The 19,226-nt window shown below is 39.9% G+C and overlaps 1 protein-coding gene across 1 annotated transcript in view; it reads right to left on the bottom strand.

Moving 5' to 3' along the window:
- Positions 1 to 19,226, bottom strand: part of CABLES2 (Cdk5 and Abl enzyme substrate 2) — a 37,721-nt gene that overhangs the window by 8,396 nt on the left and 10,099 nt on the right. The window contains exons 2-6 of the mRNA XM_067554547.1: positions 8,485 to 8,556; positions 8,222 to 8,314; positions 4,890 to 4,967; positions 2,736 to 2,844; positions 1,816 to 1,981 (exon numbers count right to left, since the gene is read on the bottom strand). Of these exons, the coding sequence (XP_067410648.1) occupies positions 1,816 to 1,981; positions 2,736 to 2,844; positions 4,890 to 4,967; positions 8,222 to 8,314; positions 8,485 to 8,556 (518 nt within the window). The remainder of the gene's footprint in view (positions 1 to 1,815; positions 1,982 to 2,735; positions 2,845 to 4,889; positions 4,968 to 8,221; positions 8,315 to 8,484; positions 8,557 to 19,226) is intronic.

The following is a 19,226-nucleotide window of genomic DNA, read 5'->3' as shown; positions in this document are numbered from 1 at the left end:
GAGGCCACTTCCACAGAGTGGCAATAAAGGAGCTGGAGCATAAGAAAGAATTTGGTCCCATCTCTACATTTAGAAAGGAGATGAGTATATAGTATACTGGGTGGGGGAGGGGAGTCAGCTGGCTGTTTTTATCATTAGTCCTTACACTGCTGAGTTAAAAGCATCCAGTTATTTTGGCTCCGCTGCCCTTCTGCTGCACCTGGTGTTCTATTGTCATGCTATTTATGTTCCATTGAAGTCAGCAGACTGTTAGAGAACACTTCTGGTACATTAGCAGCACAGCAGGTTCCTTCTACCTGGACACACCTGGAACACTCAAGCAGAAGAGGTAACGGTCTGACAAAGTTATTTTTGTAAAAGATGCTATTTGAGGGTGTTGTGTAAGGATGCCAGAAATGGCACAACATTGGAGATTCTAGTTTAGTGGAGGGCAAGAGTAAAGTGGTTACATAGGTTGCTCAGAGATACAAAAGTCTATTTTATGTTCTCTCATTAGAATTATATTGTTTTCAAGTGTGATTATAATCTGAAAAGTGACTAAAAATAGTATCACAGATTTCCACAGTTATATCTTTCAGTGGTTCCAAATGTGCTCTTTCTGAAAGCAGAAAGAGGGACACCAATTGCTAGTCATGCAGCCTTCCATCTGGATCTGAAAGTTCAACCGAGTTCTTGCTAGCTCATGCATTATCACGTGATAAGATTCTGCATTTAGAATCATTGATTCATGAGCTGCAACAGAACCCAGCTCACTTCCACAAAGCTGTATTGACTCTACAGTATGAATAAAAAGAACACATTTGTTTTGTGAAGTAAGTACAGGCAGCAGATCTGATGAATAAGGTGTGCCATTTTTACAGTCGCCATTTTGACACTGAAGCACTTTAAAGTATATTGGTTCCCAGTTTGTACAGCAAGAGCTGGTGGGTTGGAGTGTTAGGTTAGTTGCTGAGAAAGGGAAACTGGAAACATCTTCTGTAGGTAAGATGTCACTTATATATTAGCATTGGATAATTTAGATGCTGCTACATTAGGGAAGCTGATCCTCCAATAATTTTTCTCTCTATTTTGAGCAAAATTGTGACTAGATCTCTTACTCTTTAATTGTGCAGAAGTTTATTCCCTTACCCACCCCTAGCATGACCAAACTTGCACATGTGAAAATAGCACCAGCACCTCCTCACAGCTGGCGCTAACAAAATGCATTAGTTTATACCCTTAAAAATAAAATCCTTTGGCCAAGCAGTTGAACACATGAAGTCTATGTTGTTTAGTCTGAATTTAAGAAAGTCACTTATCAGTGTCCATTTAGCTTAGGCCCAGTTATGATGCTGGAAGGGCAAGGGAGAGTTCTTCCTTATATTTCATGTATTCCAAGTGTACAAGTAGTTCTTAAAAAGAGTTCAGGGGAAAATAATCTATCCTTTACAAAGCCTAGTGTTGACTCTCCTGACAGGAAACATAACTAAACTGATTACACAGAAACAGGTAATGAAATAGGAATTCTGAAGATCATTGCTGTTTTGTCGTGCAGCCCTTATCTCCTCTGAGCTTTTTACTCCTTTGTGCTTAGTTATCTCTAGTTACTCATTTGGTTCCTTCACTAGTCTCTGGCCACAGCTTTATGGAATGGCCCCCTGAAGAATTTTCAGCTTTATCAAATCCTTCCTAAAGTGCTTTCTGCGGACAGCCTTCAGTTCCTACAGTGATCTAAAGTCATGTTCCAGGCAAATTTATTCCTCCCATCTTACAAAGAAAGAGGGCATTGAGGTTTCCCTTTCATGCAAGCAATACAAAACTGTATAGCGTTTTTACCCATTTCTGTTCCTGCTGGTATTGTTTTAGCTGTTACAGTTTTATATCTCGACCCAGTAAGACTCCGTGAAGCACTGGATCGACATGGAGGAACAGCACCATGATTATCAATTTTGCGGCCAACAAGGGCATTGGTTGGATACAAGAACTTTGCATAGGACACAACCTGAAAAAGACAACATGTGTTAGTAATTATAGGAGGAGCTGTGAATGACCTCTCTGTTTAGGCTGTCTAACACTGTCCATTATAAAAAAGTGAAAACTGTTTTTGAGTAGCCTCCTTTGTTTGCAGCAGGCCTTTGGAAATTCAGCAGGGAGAAAGCAGGGGGCCACAGAAGTGCTGCTTCTTTGTCCCATTAAATTTCATTCAGGTTTGGCAGAAATATAAATGTCTGAGGAGTCACTATTTCTCTTTCACCACTTGCACTGTCAGCAGAATTTTGGCAGCATGCCTAATAAGTGAACATGAATATTCTAATCTAAGGCTGGGCCCATATCTGCAGCAAAACAGCAGCATCAGTGCACTGCTCTGGGAACCCCAGGAGCAGACAGCTTCCCAGCAGTGGGGGAAAATGAACTGGACATAGGTCTCCCCACCAGTCTCACCAGAACCAGCATGACCCCTGTAGCCCATCGGTTCCACATGGAGTAGGAGCTTCTTCTCCACCTCCTGGGCCACCTCTCATGAAAGGAACTCAAAGTGCTTTACAGACAATAATTTAAGCCTCAACACCTCTGAAAGGTGGAAGCCTTATTTTACAGATGGGCAAATAAGTCAAGTCACTTAATTTCTCTGCCTCATGGTCATATAATGACAGAGAAGGGAAATACACTTAGACCCACCAATCTTCAGTCCTCTACTCCACCTGCAGCTCCATTCATCAGAATGGTGGCCTCTACAAAAGAAAGTATTTCCTTACCTTGCCATCAGCTCCAAGTTCCACTCCTTCCAATCCAAGAACCATCTCTGAAGAGACTGAAACACCACCAGAAGGATGTCGCTGTTTCTGTCCTTCCGTTTTTAGATCACTGTAAATGAAGATGGATACCATAGTGTACTAGAAGAAACTGCATTACAAGTCTAGCTTCCTATACAGTAAACATTAAACATGCCATAGCTCCAACATTAACACTACAGGAAAAGATTTCCACTTTGTACATCTCCCTTTTCAAGCAAGCATTAATTTTTAAATACCCTACTCAAAATGTACTTAACTAGAGAAAAATCTAACAGAGAGGATAGCAAATGGTTATTTTTAATTCAACTTGTACTATTATCCTTCCTATCATTTAAACTGAGCCATATGTAATCTTTCTACACAAGCGTCCAACCCATACTGTACTAACAAATGTACAAGTTTTAAGTAGCAAACCCAGGCAGCAAACATGTTTTACATTACTAGTTTCCCTAAACTATCAGCTCGCCTTTCAGTTACACTTCGACTGTAAAACACACTGACTAAATAGGAATTTCTAGCAGAACTTACTTTAGCAACAAAAATATTCCACATTGCTACCCACTCCACCCCCCAAAAAAAGGTACTGTATTTTGGTAAACCATCATCATCTTACAAGGAAAAGCTGAAAGAAGTGGTACTCTAGCAGCCAGCTATAGAATCCAGCTCTTCCAAGCAACCTTGTTGCTTTCCCATCAAGTGAGAGAAATGTTTCCCATTGCCTATTTTTATAGAAAGTATGTTTGCATACAATACAACTTCCACCACTAAACATCCGTTTCCTTCTTCCATAAGTTATGCACAGGACACAAGTGACAACACAATTGTTTTAGCAAAGATGAATTAAAAGTAAATGCAATATTTTCTGTACAGCATGTGTAAGTCAAATGTCCACAGAGCTAACTCAAAACTCACAAGAGATTCCTACGTGGATTTTCCTCTAGTTCTCCTCATTATTGTTCCTTATATGTGACTATTTGCCACTTTTAAAAAATATTTTGATCATACTGTTAATTATTTTTACACTTAGAGCTGAAAAAAGCTGCTAGGGTACTGAGCACTACCTCAAAATCTTGAAGAGAATCAACTGCAAACAGTGCAATAAGGTGGGCAAGGATGACCAATCCAATGGAGTTATCCTTATTAGGACTGGCAGTTTCCATTCCCTTTAACTTAATAAAGTACTGAAACTTTCCAATTCAAGTTGTTTGATGTTGGTAACAGCTGGCCAAGGTGGCAGCAAATGCCCTGCTCACAAAATAAAGGGAAAAAACCTTTAACAAATATTGGCATCACATTAGCTATCCACCAGTCATCTGGTATAGAGGCTGATGGAAGTGATAGGTTATATACCACAGTTAGTAGTTCTGCAATTTCATATCTAAGTTCCTTCAGAACTCTTGGTGAATACCATCTGGTCCTGGTAACTTACTATTGTTTAATGTATCAGTTTTTTCCAAAACCCCTTTTACTGACACTTCAATCTGGGACAGCTCCTCAGATTTGTCACCTAAAAAGAATGGCATAAGTGTGGGAATCTCCCTCGCTTCCTGTGCTGTGACGAGCACTGCAAACAATTCATTTAGCTTCTCTGCAAGGCCTTGTCTTCCTTGAATGCTCCTTTAGCACCTCGATCGTCCAGTGGCCCCAGTGATTGTTTGACAGGCTTTCTGCTTCTGCTGTACTGTACATTTTTGCTGTTACTTTGTGTATGTCTTTTGCTAGCTGCTCTTCAAACTCTTTTTTGGCCTGCCTAATTATATTTTTACACTTTACTACGCATGGACTTTTGGCTGAAAAATTCAGGGGATGAGGGGGTGTTAACTGACTCTCTATGGTAAGTCTGGTTGAGTACTTTAATTGACATTGAATCAATTTGTTTTTTATATTTTAGTTTACTACTCAATTAGTGCACTGCAATTTTGTACATGCATTAGTAAGCACATTTAAAATATGCATTTTCCTTTGTTTCAGGGTATACCAAAATAGGCTATGGTATACTACAGCTACACTCACTTACGAGGCTAGCTCATTTCATAAATTAGGCTGTTCTATATGGTAACAGACTGAACACTTCCACAGAACAGTGCAGATGGCAAGTTAAAAATACAGACTCACCTGATTCGTAAGCTCTCCCCATAAGGCAGGATAGAAAAAGCCACACATAAGGTTCGTTTAGCACAGATTAATACTATCCTGAAAGCAGATGAGAAAAGATAAAAGTTTGCTCCAGCTATGAAACATCACAGCCTCGCTAGCAACCCTGTAAAGTTTCCTATGTAGTGTGCACATGAGGTTTTTCTTAAATGGCTTCTCTAAAGAACCTAGCATGGTTGTGGAGTTTATATTAAGAAAGCACCATGAAACCAAAGGGTATTCGTATAAGGCTGAGGCTCCACAAGATCAAATGCAGGTGTATAAAGTTCTCAGTAGAGCCAAGAGTGACTCCCATCTTGCAGTTGCTCAGATGAAGTCCCAGTCATTTTTTTAAAAAGTGACTAGCAGTATGAGTCAGTCACTGGACTTGTAAAATAGAAAGTTAATTTTGTGAACAACATTTGTAGGCATGCATGTCGAGGTAGTGGTAGAAAGCCTATAATTCAGAACCTATCCAAGCACCTGCTGTTGTCAGGAAACAATCCATCCTCACATAGGGTGGCCAGGTGCCTGGTCAGATCTACTGACTGGACACCAAAAGTTCAGTTACTGTGGACGGGAGAAGTGCTAGTGTGGGTGATGACCCTGCCCTTACTCAGCTGGGGCCACCTCCTAGCTGAGTCGGGCGGCTGCAGCTCCCAACCCTAGCTCCACAGGCAAATCCCTCACAATCCGGGGCATGAGGGGGGAGAGGGGAAGTGCAGTGAGCAACGGAGGGAAGGAGGAAGAGAAGTGAATGGAGGAAGGGCAAGGCAGGGGAGATTCTGGCACTTTTGCTGGAGTGTCCAGTTTTTAAATATTACAAACTTGGTTACCCACTCCTCACATAAAGCTTTGCACAACAGGCCTTTCCCACCCTCTCTAGCAACCATGAGGCACTAAAAGTAATAGCCAACACAGATTTGTTGAGAACAAATCATGCCGAACCAACCTAAATTTTCCTCTTTTGACTGGGTTACTCGCCTAGTGGATGGGAGGAAGCAGTATGTGTTATATATATCTTGATTTTTGTAAGGTTTTTTGACACAGTCCCGCGTGATATTCTCCTAAGCCAATTAGGGAAATGTAGTCTAGATGAAATTACTATAAAGTGGGTGCACAACTGGTTGAAAGACCGTACTCAAAGAGTAGTTATCAATGATTCACTGTCAAACTGGTGGAATGTATCTAGTGGGGTCTGTCTTGGGTCTGGTAATAGTCAATAACGATTTGGATAATACAGTGGAGGGTATATGCTTATAAAATGCATAGATGACATCATGCTGGAAAGGATTGCAAGCACTTTGGAGAACAGGAATAGAAATGAAATCAACAAGATGAAATAAAGAGTACTACACTTAGGAAGGAGAAAAAAAAATCAAATGCAGACATACAAAATAGGAAATAAAAGCTAGGGGGTAGTACTGCTCAAAAGGATAGGGGGGATAGTGGATCACAAACTGAATGAGTGAACAGTGTGATGCACTTGTGAAAAAGGCTAATATTCTGAGCTATATTAACAGGAGTGTTGTACGTATGCCAGGAGGCTATTCCCCCACTCTGTTTGGCACTGGTGAGGCCTCAGCTGGAGTATAATGTCCAGTTCTGGGCACCACACTAAGAAATATGGGGGCAAACTGAAGAGAGTCCAGAGAACAACAAAAATGCTAGAAGGTTAAAAAACTGGCATGTTTAGTCTTGAGAAAAGACCAATATTGGGGTTCTCTCACTTTTTTTCTGGGATTCCTTTTGAAAATATTTCAGGCTGTGACGACCCCCCCTCCCAAAAGTGACAACCCCTCCCATGCCAGGGCACCCCCCCCCCATACCATGCCACCCTTACTTCTGCACTGCTGCTGTGGGTGGGGCTGCCTTCAGAGTACCCGGGAAGCAGCCAGTGCTCTCCCGCCACCCAACTCTGAAGGGCTCTAGCTGTCAGCCATGCCCGGGGCCGATAACCGCAGCCACGGCATGCGTGGGGGCTGCCAGCTCACGACCCCCCTCATAATAGCCTTCTGACCGCTTGAGCGGTCCTGACCCCCAGTTTGAGAACCCCTGTGTTAAGGTCTGTTATAAAAAGGACGGTGATCAACTGTTCTCACTGAAGGTAGGACTAGAAGTTAAATGGGCTTAATTTAGGGCTTAAATGGGAGATTTAGATTAGATATTAGGAAAATCTTTCTAACTGTAAAGATAGGCAAGCACTGGAATAGGCTTCCAATGGAAGGTGTGGAATCCCTGTCATTGGGGGGGTTTAAGAACAGGTTGGACAAATACTTGTCAGGGATGGAATAGGTATACTTGGTCCTACCTCTGTGCAGGGGGCTGGACTAGATGACCTCCTGAAGTCCCTTCCAACCCCACATTTCTATGGTTCTACTGATAGGGGATACTTAAGCTTCTACATAAAACACTTTTCTTCCCCAGTTCTCATAGTGCACAAGGTCACATAACAAACTGATGGATGGAACAGCCAGAAGTAGAACTCAAGTTTCCAGACTTCCATTCCTATTCCCTGGAGCATACACTTCTCTAATTAGCTGAAGCCAAGGACTAAAGTCTAGTATTAAAACTATTAAATAGAAGTAAGTAGAACTGTAGAGTTTACTCAAGTTTCACAGATAAACTATCAGATTTTTTTTTGCATTCATTCTCTCCACTTCAAGAACTCATAGTCTTTAAGATCAGAAGGGACCATTATGATGATCTAGTCTGAACTCCTGCACAATGCAGGCCATAGAAACTCACCCACCCACTCCTGTAATAGACCCCTAACCTACGACTGAGTTACTGAAGTCCTCAAATCATGCTTAAAGACTTCAAGAGCAAGTGACCCATGCCCCATGCTGAAGAGGAAGGCAAAAGTCACCGTGTTCTTTTCCAATCCAAACAATTCCCCCAAGTCTCTCACTACTCTACTATCTGAGGCGCCACGTTGGCCATCTCACTTGCTACACTGCTTTTACCCTCACATATCTTAGCAGGCAAATTTGTATGGATACATTTTACACTTAGAAACAGATGTATATACTGATTTTATGAAATCTAATTTTCCCTTCAGTATATTTCAAATGAACATCCTATTTACCACAGTGTCCAAGAATCAAATCTTTGGATAAGCCAGCCTACTTCTCGGACATCAACATCCATGTGTGCTAATTACTTGTGACCCAAATCTGCCAGCCTTATTCATGTCAACTGATACTCATTCACGCAGAGAGCCCAGCTGAACTCAGACTACTCACATGAGTTAAGTCCTACTTCATGTGAGTAAGGGTGTCAGAGTCAGACCCCAAGTGAATATAAAACATTACCTGCTATTCCTTGTATCATATTGTCTCATATTCTTGATGAAGTGCATCTTCTTCAAGCTTTTGTGTCTTGGAGATCCCGATATGTGCTTGGTTCTGCAATTAAAAAGAGTCATTAAGTGATCTGAAGCAAAGATGTAGGTGTTCTTATGATCAGATGGCGGCACTAGCATGCAGGACCTCAGATATTCAGCTTTGAGGAGGGTGGAGGGAGGAGAGGACTTGCATGCAACGAGTTAAGATTAATGCTGCTTTTGAAAAAGTACCTTCGTACACTGGCACATTCCACTATGTCTTCTAAAAATTCTAGAGAGCAGCGCTGGGAGATAAAACGCCTTCTGTAAAAATGTACAACACCAGGAAGAGTGAACAATATTAGTTCAAGGCCTTTGAGATCAGAAACTGCAACAGAGATCTATGAAGTCTTAAGATATCGTACTTCTCACAAAAGATAGCTGAAATATTCAAACCTCAGCATCTTTAAACTTTTAAAGAGGCCAAGAACTTTAGAGTTCCCAAAGCAAGCAGTTTATACTAAGTAAAAGGTTTCATCTTTTTAAGAAGCTTGCTGTCTTAACAAAGAGGTCATTTGACTAACCAAAATAGTTGTTATACTCTGTAGAACAGAAAAGCTTGCCTGCTTTTCAAGAATTCAAGAAACTTTGAAATACAAGTTTAAAAACTCAATGAGAGGTGTGGGAAAAACCCTCTTCTTGGAGTAGGAGGGTGGAATAAATCTTATAGCATGTGTGCTTTTCTTAATTCAGAAAATAGGACTAGTTCCTTTTCCTGTAATACAAGTTTGGACAAACTAAAAAACCTTTTTAAACAGTTCTGGCTCAATAAAAGCAACAGAAGTACTTTAAGAAAACTATAGAAAGGGCTATTAAAGAGGAAGCTTGGGGTACTTTGTGCCCATGTAGATGCCTAAAATGGAAGACATGGGGGCAAAAAATCCACAAGAAACTGAGTTGGTGTAACATTAATGGTGTATCACATTAGTGTGTAGAAAATAGACCTTGCCCAGAGGAACAGATTGATCATTCATTAACTGGTGAAAATGTAGATCTACTAAAGCTTCCATAAGAAAGATGTGTTCAGATCCAGCCAGCACTAAGAATCCATCTCCAAGTAATAGTACATCACTACTACACTAGTAATATTCTACATCTTCTCCCTTTGTCTTGGTAGCCAGGAACACCATGTGTACTCATGAGTTTTTCTTCTCTGCTTTTCTTGACAGGTGTCTGTCAATTCTGTTACCATGCTGAGTCAGAAATGGATTAATTATATCAGTAGAAGTCAGTTTAAAGAATGTACCAGACAAGTAAGGGGGCTTTGGTTTTAAAAAAAATTGGTAATATTTTAAAGACAGAAAGACAATGAAGTTTCTTTAAAAATAAGCAAATATCCCTATATCCCAGAGGAAACAAAATTACAGCTGTGTTTATGTTAAACAGCAGCTGTCTCTCTTTAATCAATACAAATTCTGTACTTTGAAATACAAAGCTAGATACTATCTTGAATAGCTGGATTTTACTGACTAAGCATTTTCCATTAGTGTCCTTCTAGGAATTCCATCAAGCACTTAAAAAATAAGCAGCTACACACATTGGTAAATAAACTGGAAAAAAAAAAGACTAAAGGTCAAAATTGAAAGACAAAAAAAGTCAGCTTGTTTTATTATTCGGGTGCCTAAACAGATTCATAGATAAGGCCAGAAAGGACTACTGTGAACATCTAGTCTGAGCTCCCGTACAACAGGACTTCGCTAAATTATTCTTGTTTGAACTAAAGCATATGTTTTAGAAAGACATCCAATATTGATTTTAAAATTGCCAGTAACAGAGATGCCATCACAGCCCCTGGTTACCCTCACTGTTAAAAATGTTTCCTGTCTGCATTTGTCTATCTTCAGCTTCCAGCCACTGGATTTTGTTATACCTGTCTGCTAGACTGAAGAACCAGTTATCAAATTTTTGTTTCCTACGTAGGTACTTACCGACTGTAATAAAAATCACCTTTTAACCTTCTGTTTGCTAAGCTGAATACATTTAGTTAATTGATTCCATTGCTATAAAAAGCCTTTTTTCCAATCCTTGGATCATTCATGTGGCTCTTCTCTGAACTCTCTCCAATTTATCAACATCCTTCTTGAATTGTGGGCACCAGAACTGGACACAGTATTCCAGTAACCGTCAGACCCAGTGCCAAATACAGAGCTAATAGAACCTTCCTACTCCTACTTGAGATTCCCATTTATACATCCAAATATGGCATTAGATGTCTAACTTCTGGCACCTAATTTTGGAAGTAAAAAATGTATTCTTTAGAGTGTTACAGTAAAAAGATTAAGAAAACAAATGCTTATTTTCTCCTTCCCATGCTTGTAGTTACCCATTTTCTGAACTCCTCTAAAGATACTGCCAGAGCTGCCTAAACAATGTTAGTCCAGGAGGGTAGTCACACTTTAAAGCAGTAAATCATCATGTAATGTTGCGACTATACATTCCTTTTTGTCCAAATAGAAGATCTGCAGTTTGCATGGCAAGCAAAGACCTTTTATGATGAAGATCTCTGCACCTCTAAGTTAAAACCTTACCAGTTTTTCCAACTGAACATAAAGTTAAAAAAGTGACACTCTTAATAACTGTACACAGAGAAATTCTCCAGGCACAGCTCTGCCTACGTATTAAGATAGCCATTGGATACGGATTTTAAAATTAGTCAATTTTCTGTAGTAAGAATTCCAATTAGCCGTTTCCACTTCAGTATAAAAATGCATCCATCCACTTTGTCCAAGTTATTTAGAAAAATGAATGCTTTCATATATTCCTGAAACCCAGTTTTAAAAAAATAATCATGATTTACCATTTTATCTACCTTTTGTAAGAGAGCATCATGAGACCCAAGACAAAACTACATTATTGTATGCATTTTTCTCCCTTGGCAGTAATGGGCACCAAAAGCAACCGTCAAAAGAAAATGTGATTAACTAGTTATGGTTTGGGAATATGTAATGACTTATTCACCAATACAGATCTTGACATTTTCACCAGAAAACAAATCTGACATGTCCTTTAATTTCTCTTAGTGGAGTTTTCAGATGTTCTCCGGAAAGAGCAAGGCTCAAGCAAGCACACAGCTGAAAAGTAAAGTCTCTCTCTGTATACAAGAACGGAGGTAGTTTACAAATGAGAAGATGTAACACTAATTAGAATTGTTAGCAACGGTATTTGCAAGCGTTCAATGGAACAGCCTGTCAAATGGCTAGAAACTTGTTACATCCATGGGGCATGGATCACTTGTAGTGTCTTCTGCTAATATTGCAGTTTTAAAATATTTTTATAGTTGTTTTTAAATGTAGTTTCAATCCTACTCATGATTATTTTGGCGTCATCACAGCCACAAGCATGGACTGCAGTGGTATTTCAGCATGCAACATCATCTAAGATTGATTTATGTGGACACCTGTATCAATTCCTGATGTGCTGAGAAGGACATGAGTCATGATGCAATGTTCTCAGATCTGGAATTCAGCCCATGACCTAAGCTTAGGAAACATCACAGGATCGTGCATTAGGGTCTACGGCATCAAGTCCATCAGAAGGGGATGAAACACTATTAGCCCCTTCTTCCCCCATTACTTTGGTTTTCTCCAGGTCTATCAAAACTTGCAGAGAGGTAGACAGAATCAGCAATCTGTGTGTGTTCATATATGCACATTTGCGATGACTCCATAAAAGAACGTTGGTTTAGCCAATTAATCCAGGTAGACAGACTCCCTGCCTGTACGAAGCCATGGCCAAAGTCACCTTGGTGAAAGTGTGGAGTACTGCTTTCTGGGGATAAGCAAATAGAAGTTCTCCTGGCTTGACTGCATGAATCCCATTTAGAAGGCAGGCACCAGGAAGGAAAGTTTATTTTTTATTCTAGAAAGGTTTGTAACCTGGACTCTTTAGGACTATGAAGTACAGCGAGAATATCCGTGTGCCAGCTTCCTGGAGATAGCACCTGTACTACTGCTCTGAACTTTGTGGGAGGATTCAAGGTTTCCTGGACTGCATTCGTTTTGTGTATGTGATATATTCAGCAAGTTTAGTATTGTCTTTAAAAGCATCAACAGACGTTGGTTAGAAGCAGCCAGTCCAAGTATCTCCAGGATGTATTTATTTGGATGCTGGTAAGAGGTATTCTCCATCACTAGCTGTGCTAGAGTAGAACAAAAAGGTTTTAGGTCCGCTTTTGGATTATCCACTTACATTCATGTCCAAGGGGTAGGTGAGGAGCAAATGCTAGTCCCACGTGCCACGCCCAACCTTCAGTCAGAAGAGGAAAACCACCTGTTAAGAAGCAGCCAGCCCACCTGGGAAGATTACCTGTTCTGTTCATTCCCTCTGAAGCACCTGGCATTGGCCACTGTTGGAAGACAGGATACTGGGCTAGATGGACCATTGGTCTGACCCAGTATGGCCGTTCTTATGTACTTTCAGAGCCTGTGCAGAGCATGACACTGACAACAGGAAGCACTATAATAGTGAAGCAAAGTGCTCTGGGAAAAATTAGCCAAAAGTCCACTGATGTTTAGATGTATTTGTAAGGAGAAGGGCCTCACACACTCTCTATCTGAAATTTGACTGTATATTCACAGGAAATCAGAGATCTGCTGATAGCCTGCTTCTGCACTAGGAGCATAAAACTAGACACTACAATAAGAACTTCAAGTCAGATTTGCTTGGTTCAGTCTTCCACATCTCTGGCTTCTGCCCATAGCCCATACTTCAGTTGGTAGGGCCTGCTCTGAGCTATTTGCTGTTTGGCACATTGAATATTGAAAAAAGCAAAATCTCACTCTAGGGTCAGCTAACATAACTGAAGTTTATTTTTTCCTATGTAAAATAATCAGTCCCAGTCCATTTGAGTCAGAATGTTAGGAATGGAGAAAGCACCTGTCTAGATGATTCACTTTAAAAGATTGCATTTTGATCAGAAATGAAAAAAGACATTTATATTAATCATCTTCTCTGTCACTTCCAAGCTCAGAAACTTGATGATGTGCTTTGCCTGCATACTGATGAAGTGTCAGGAATACTACCCATTCCTGAATGCCACAAAGCTGTGCTTCCCACAGTTACAGTTTCTTGAAGTTGAGGAGGTCAGGAAGACATATCACACCAAGAAACACTACAGCATAGGAAAATCCCACTCCATACTCAGAACCACAACAATACACCCCAGTGTGTAAATAGGAAACTTCAATCCATTTACAGAGTTAAGATTTTCTACCAAAGCAGAAAACTGTTTTCCCTTTAGAAATTTGAGGCATTGGATAAGATATATTCCAATGGATTGATTAACCAACAAAATAAGGGTGCCATAGAATTTTACTAATCCATATATGCCATAATTTGCGCACACAAAATTTGTGCAGATTTAATAAAATACCACCTCACTACATTCTATGCTAAGACAGGTTCATGAATATCTAAAATTGATTTATTTTCCTATCAGCAGAGTTTTACTATTGTTATATTTAACAATGTATTTTACAGAGTATACTATAGTACTGTAACACTTTCTACCGTTGTCAAAATAAGTGAAAGTACATTTTGCAATTTGTTAGCTTGTTTTTTATTGTGTTTCCCACACCCATTATCATAGTGTGAATTGGTGACACTGTTTTAATAGGAAACCTTGGATTACATGGATGAGTTGACCACCTGTCAGGTCCTGCCTGATTAAACCAAATTTGAAATGATGTATTCTGTTCTAAGCTGATTTATCTAGGATGAAGTTCCTGGCCTGTAGCTTTATGAACTGAAATTCAAAGGATTATAATTAGAGGAGTTTATAGAGCTCCCAATGCTGTGTGCAATTTAAATCCAAAGAGAATTATCCAATAAGATGTCTTAAAGCCGACTACTTACTGTAGCATGTTTACAAATATTTTATGCTACCTGAAAGGGCACTATCAGCTTGACACACTAATCTGTCAGTTAGGAGCTCAAGCAATGCATGTTATTTAATCCATAAACCTATATGGGCTGACATTTTATGCAGCAAGTACAGCACTCCGAAAGAAATTAATTTCAGCTCAAGCAAATAAAATTTGAGTTACATATCAGGGGAAACTAGCTGTTTGCTCCTATTTATGTAGGTGACTAGAGAGTAAGTTAAAATAAAGTGTCCTTGCCAAAAAAGCATTTAAGTATAGAAAAACCCAAGTAAATATTACCCTCAGTTTAATTTGACATTGAGTTTCAATTAGTGAGCGTTCCCTCCTTTTCTGAATGCGTACAGGACCTGAGAGAGCCTTTACCTCATGCTCTTAACAGGAAAAGAGAGGCTGACTGCATCTGTTAAGTAGGGTCCTTACTCTGCTGGGACCCTTGCTTTGAACAAGGGCTCCCCAACTGTCTTTCTGCTCAAAGCAAGGCTCCAGCAAAGGTTGCAGGGAAAAAGAAGGTGAAAATGCTTCCACCAAATCCCAGAGTGGAAAGGAAGATGGGGGACTGGCTGACCAGTACACTCTGTCCATGAAAGAGTAAGAGATGGAGGAAGAAATGAAGTGGCTACTGGCAAGAGCAAGGATTGGGTTAGCCACTGCAGACAATTAGTGGCTCAGATCTACACCCAACTCACCAGAGCAAGGAGGGAAGATGTCACTGGAGACGTGAAGAGAAGCTAGTGAAGAACAGATTAAAAGGTGGAAACCAAACTCTTCTCAGCTCTTATGCTTAAAGTAGCAGGAACACATCTTCTCCTCCCATTCCCTCTCATTTTAAGAGTGGGTACATTTAAGTTGAAGATTCACATGTTGGTCTTTAAGTTGTAGATTTCTGACGACCAAATCATGTTTAAGGTGGTGAATGCAGCTGTTGTCTTGACAATTCATGACATTATTTCCTTCCAGATATCCCCATAGGCTTGCATGTTACTGCCAAGGCATGTGAATAGATTCACCTCCCGTATTCCTTTGCCTTCCAACGTAATGCTTGAGTTGGGAGTTGTTGGAGTTCTCATTAGATTTGTTTTTTTGTAATCGATTATTAACCCTATTTTTCTTGCAATGTTGGACAGTCTTCAGTCTTCGCATGTTGGTCGAACAGTCACTTAGAAGAGCTATATCAGCAGCAGAATCTAAATCTTCTCTTATACTGTTAAACCATGCCTGTGTTGGATCCATTTACACTTTTTCTCACAATGAAGTCAATGGCAAAGCCAAACAAGAGAGGTAAGAATGCATCTTGTTTGACACCGATGTCAATGTTAAACCATTCCCTCAAATCTGTGTTTACTTTAACTCTGCATGCTGTACGTCAGTATCAAGCTTTGATGGTGGTAATTATTTTTGTTGGCATATCATAACACTTAAAAATGTTCCAAAGTGAACTGCAATGGAGGCTGTGAAATGCTTTCTTAAAAAATGTATGAAGTTTACAATGAGTGGGTTTTTCCACTTAATGCTCTCTTCCATGATTATTCTTAGGGTGAAAATGTGGTTGACACATGATCTTCCAGGTCAAAATCCAGCCAGCTCTTCCTTTAGCTTTGCCTCAACCACTTCTTTTATTCTGCAGAAGACTTTGCATATCACTGAAAGGGAGTACAACATTTTGCCATCTATTACAGTCACCTTAGGTCATCTTGCTTTGGTATTTTGACTATAAAGCCATTTTCCCACTGTTCTTGAGGCTTTTCCTGGTTCCCCACTTTGTTGAAAAATGCAGTGATTTTTGTCAATGGTCTTATCACAAAACTTCAACACTTCCCCAATAACTTGGTCCTCACTTTCAGCTTTCTCAGGTTTTAAACTTTTTATTGTATTGCATCTTTCATTTGTTTGTTTGTGATGCGAGATGTTAGTATGTCTAGCTCTGGTATTTAATTTCTTGGTCAAAATCAGTAATAGTTTCTGGTTGTACTGGTCTGTTTAGTACTCTGTTTTCTTTTAGGGTCTTTCCTTGTTTATCTTTAACAGTCCCTCGGGCTGATGTAAACTAACCAGTTAGAACATTGTTGCGCTGATAAAGCGTTTTACTACCTCCTTTTTAACAGCTGCTTCAGCATCTTTGGTGATGTTATATAAATAGGTTTTCTTGTCTCTTCCCCGTGCTGTTTTTTACTGCTTTATCTTTTGTTTTATACAAATGTTTTACTCATTCTTTTTCTGACCGTGTGTGAGGAGTTGATGTTTGCTTTATCTTGTTAAAAAAGTTCACATCTTTACAAAATATTTACTGGGAAAATGGTCATAAGATCTCAAGTTCATCATGGGCTCATCAGAATTTCATGGGGAAGCTCATGCTTGCACCTCTCCTTATATACAGAGTGTTTCCCACTGCAGCAGAACAAAACAGTTTGTACAGCAGCTGGTACAATAGGTCTCCCAGTGCTACTAGAATTTATGCATTAAACAGGATCCTTGCCAGTTTCATGGGGTTTCACCTGTGGGGAGGGGAAGAGAGCAAGAAAGAAAAAGGGGGGAACAAGTCTGATACTATAGCGGGGTGAAGGGGGAAAAAAAAAAGGAAAGAAAGAGGAAGAATAGTTTCCCCTACCTATGCTCTCCCTCCTGCTCCAAGCAGCAAGGGAATTCTGTGCTCTCTCACATACTGTAGCTCTTCAAAAGCAGAAGCAGTGGAATCAAACTCACTAGGATCCCATTAGTTTCACTCTGTGCTTCTGTTGGAGAAGAGCTCCTTTGTATTCAGCACTGGCACAGAATAAGTCCTGCAGGGAGCATGCCCCCATATACATCTGAGTACACACAAAAACAAAAAGGGGAGACAAAAGCTGTGCTGGTGGATCCAGAAGCAGTGAATACAGTTTGAGAGTTTAATCCATTACTCTTTCTGAAAGCAGCATCCAAGAGTGCTGAGAAAGCAAGCCTTGACATTGTTCCCTAACCACCCTCTCAGGCCAAATAGATGTGCAATGTTGATTGGTTCCAAAGGGAACCACATCCAGCCTCCCGGAATGGATGTCACAATGCACACATGCTTGCACCTACCTACCCACACATGCAGTTGGCTAAGTCAGTAGCAAGGCTTTTGTCGTGTGTGTGTGTGTTTTTTAGCAATTCATACAACTAGCAGGTGTAAGCTACGTGGGTCAGGATTATGGCAGTGTGAAGTCAAGGGCTAATATTTTATTAAAATTAGATTTCATGTTTCTCATGTGAAATAGCATTTAATTTTAAAGTATTATGTCCCATTTGTAGGACGTTTTGTGCAGCAAAAGTAATCTGTAGTGCAGAGAATTCATGTTTCAAAATATCCTCCTCGCTAAGTCTTAACTAATTGCTCTGATTTCTTTCCAGGCCTCAACAGAACACAAAATCTAGCATTTTAAAATAAAACTAAAGGCATACTCTGCTAAGGCTAAATTCTGTATATGCTAAGCCTCAGTGTACAGTCCTGAACTTTCATCTGACTGTGGCATGTACAGTAGATAAGAAAACTTCTCTGGTCTCTGCATAATAGACATCACTCAGCAGGATATTCTAAATACCAGGTAGATAGGTATAAGCTGCTCAAGTACTTAAATTTGCATTGCATTCATAACCACTGTAGAAGTGGGTGTTTGTGCGGCTTGTTTAATGTAACAATCTGAAAGATTTACTAGACACACAATAAGCAAGCAAAACAAATAATGTCTCTTGGTTTTCACACACACTTTTTTTTTTTAAATAAGTTTACAGGGAATATCTGAAATTCCTACTACAACTATCAAACTGAAGACCCCTGCACATTTGCAGATTCCCACGTAAGTCAACGGGACTCTACAAGGGTCCATAGGAGCAGATCCTGATTCAAGAGTGAGGCCACTGGGAATGCACTGAAAAGAATGGTCCAGTTTATGCTACTGAATGTTGCAAGCCATTCCAGCTTTTTTTAAAAAGTCCTATTTCTTAGTGCATACATCTGTTTTTCCATTGACTGCACACTGTGAATCTTCAGAAAAGATTGATGTGGTCTTAAAAGAGTTTCAGATTTCCATTGGTGAGTAATGCATACAACCGTAAAATAAAGAATATACAGAAATTCTTGAAAGAGTCCTCTTCAGGAGGGGCATGCAGGAGAACTATCCTTTGATCTAGGGGAGAGTTTGAATTCCCTTTCAACAGTTTCAACTGTTAGATATAATTTTCTCCCAGCATTTTTGTAGTTTAACATAATTCCTTACTATACAGTAAATCCAAATCTCCATTTTAACATTACATTTAAAACCACTTGTCCCAAGAGGCACAATATGCCTCCCTAAAAGCATAGGCTGTTTAGGGATCAAGCCTGCTTTCTGTCAGATGGCTCAAAATGCTGCCCACCTCAGAATATATAAACATACTGCATAAGCATGTGCAAGAAGTCAGAGAGCACAACTGAGCCCTCACAGTTCAATTTGTGTTGTAATCCAATAATCCACTCATAATAATTTACTTTTAAATTTGTTTTAGATGACAGGTTGCCAACACCTTCTACAGTATTCTGGCATACACAAGTAAAAGATGGGTAAAAAAAGACTGAATAGCTGTGCGCTTCCCCACAACAAGAGCTCAGGGGTGAACAAAGGAAGAATATGGAGTGCCAATTGCAATGTTCTGGGTCTATTAAAACATCTTAGAAGCTGCATTCAGACCTATCCTCAAGTACCTGTTTGAACATGCAGACCTGTCAATTGCATGTGCAAGTAGCTGTGCACATGCAGATTTTCAGGGTGCAACTTAGAGAGACTTGGGTTTCAAAAGTGCAACCCTTTTGTGTTTTTATGTATGTTCTCCCTCTGACCTCTTTTAGGTTACGTTTCCTCTCTAGTTTATAGAAACCATGAAAAATTCAAACAGATTAACTGAATCAGCACTTACATAGCGTTTTTCTTCGTCAAAAGCTTTTTAAAAACCATAACTAACCATACCTCAAAACAGGACCTCACTAGGATTCAGATTACTTCACCTGCATTCTTAGTAATGGCGATGTGTTCAAAACAATTTACCAAAGGCCGTGGTGGA

Source organism: Emydura macquarii, unplaced genomic scaffold, assembly GCF_026122565.2.
Source record: "Emydura macquarii macquarii isolate MOO-44397 ecotype Brisbane River unplaced genomic scaffold, CSIRO-AGI_Emac_v2 contig_1483, whole genome shotgun sequence".
NCBI lineage: Eukaryota > Metazoa > Chordata > Testudines > Chelidae > Emydura > Emydura macquarii.
The sequence above is the reverse complement of the archived record's forward strand: the minus strand, read 5'-3'. Positions and strand labels throughout refer to the sequence as shown.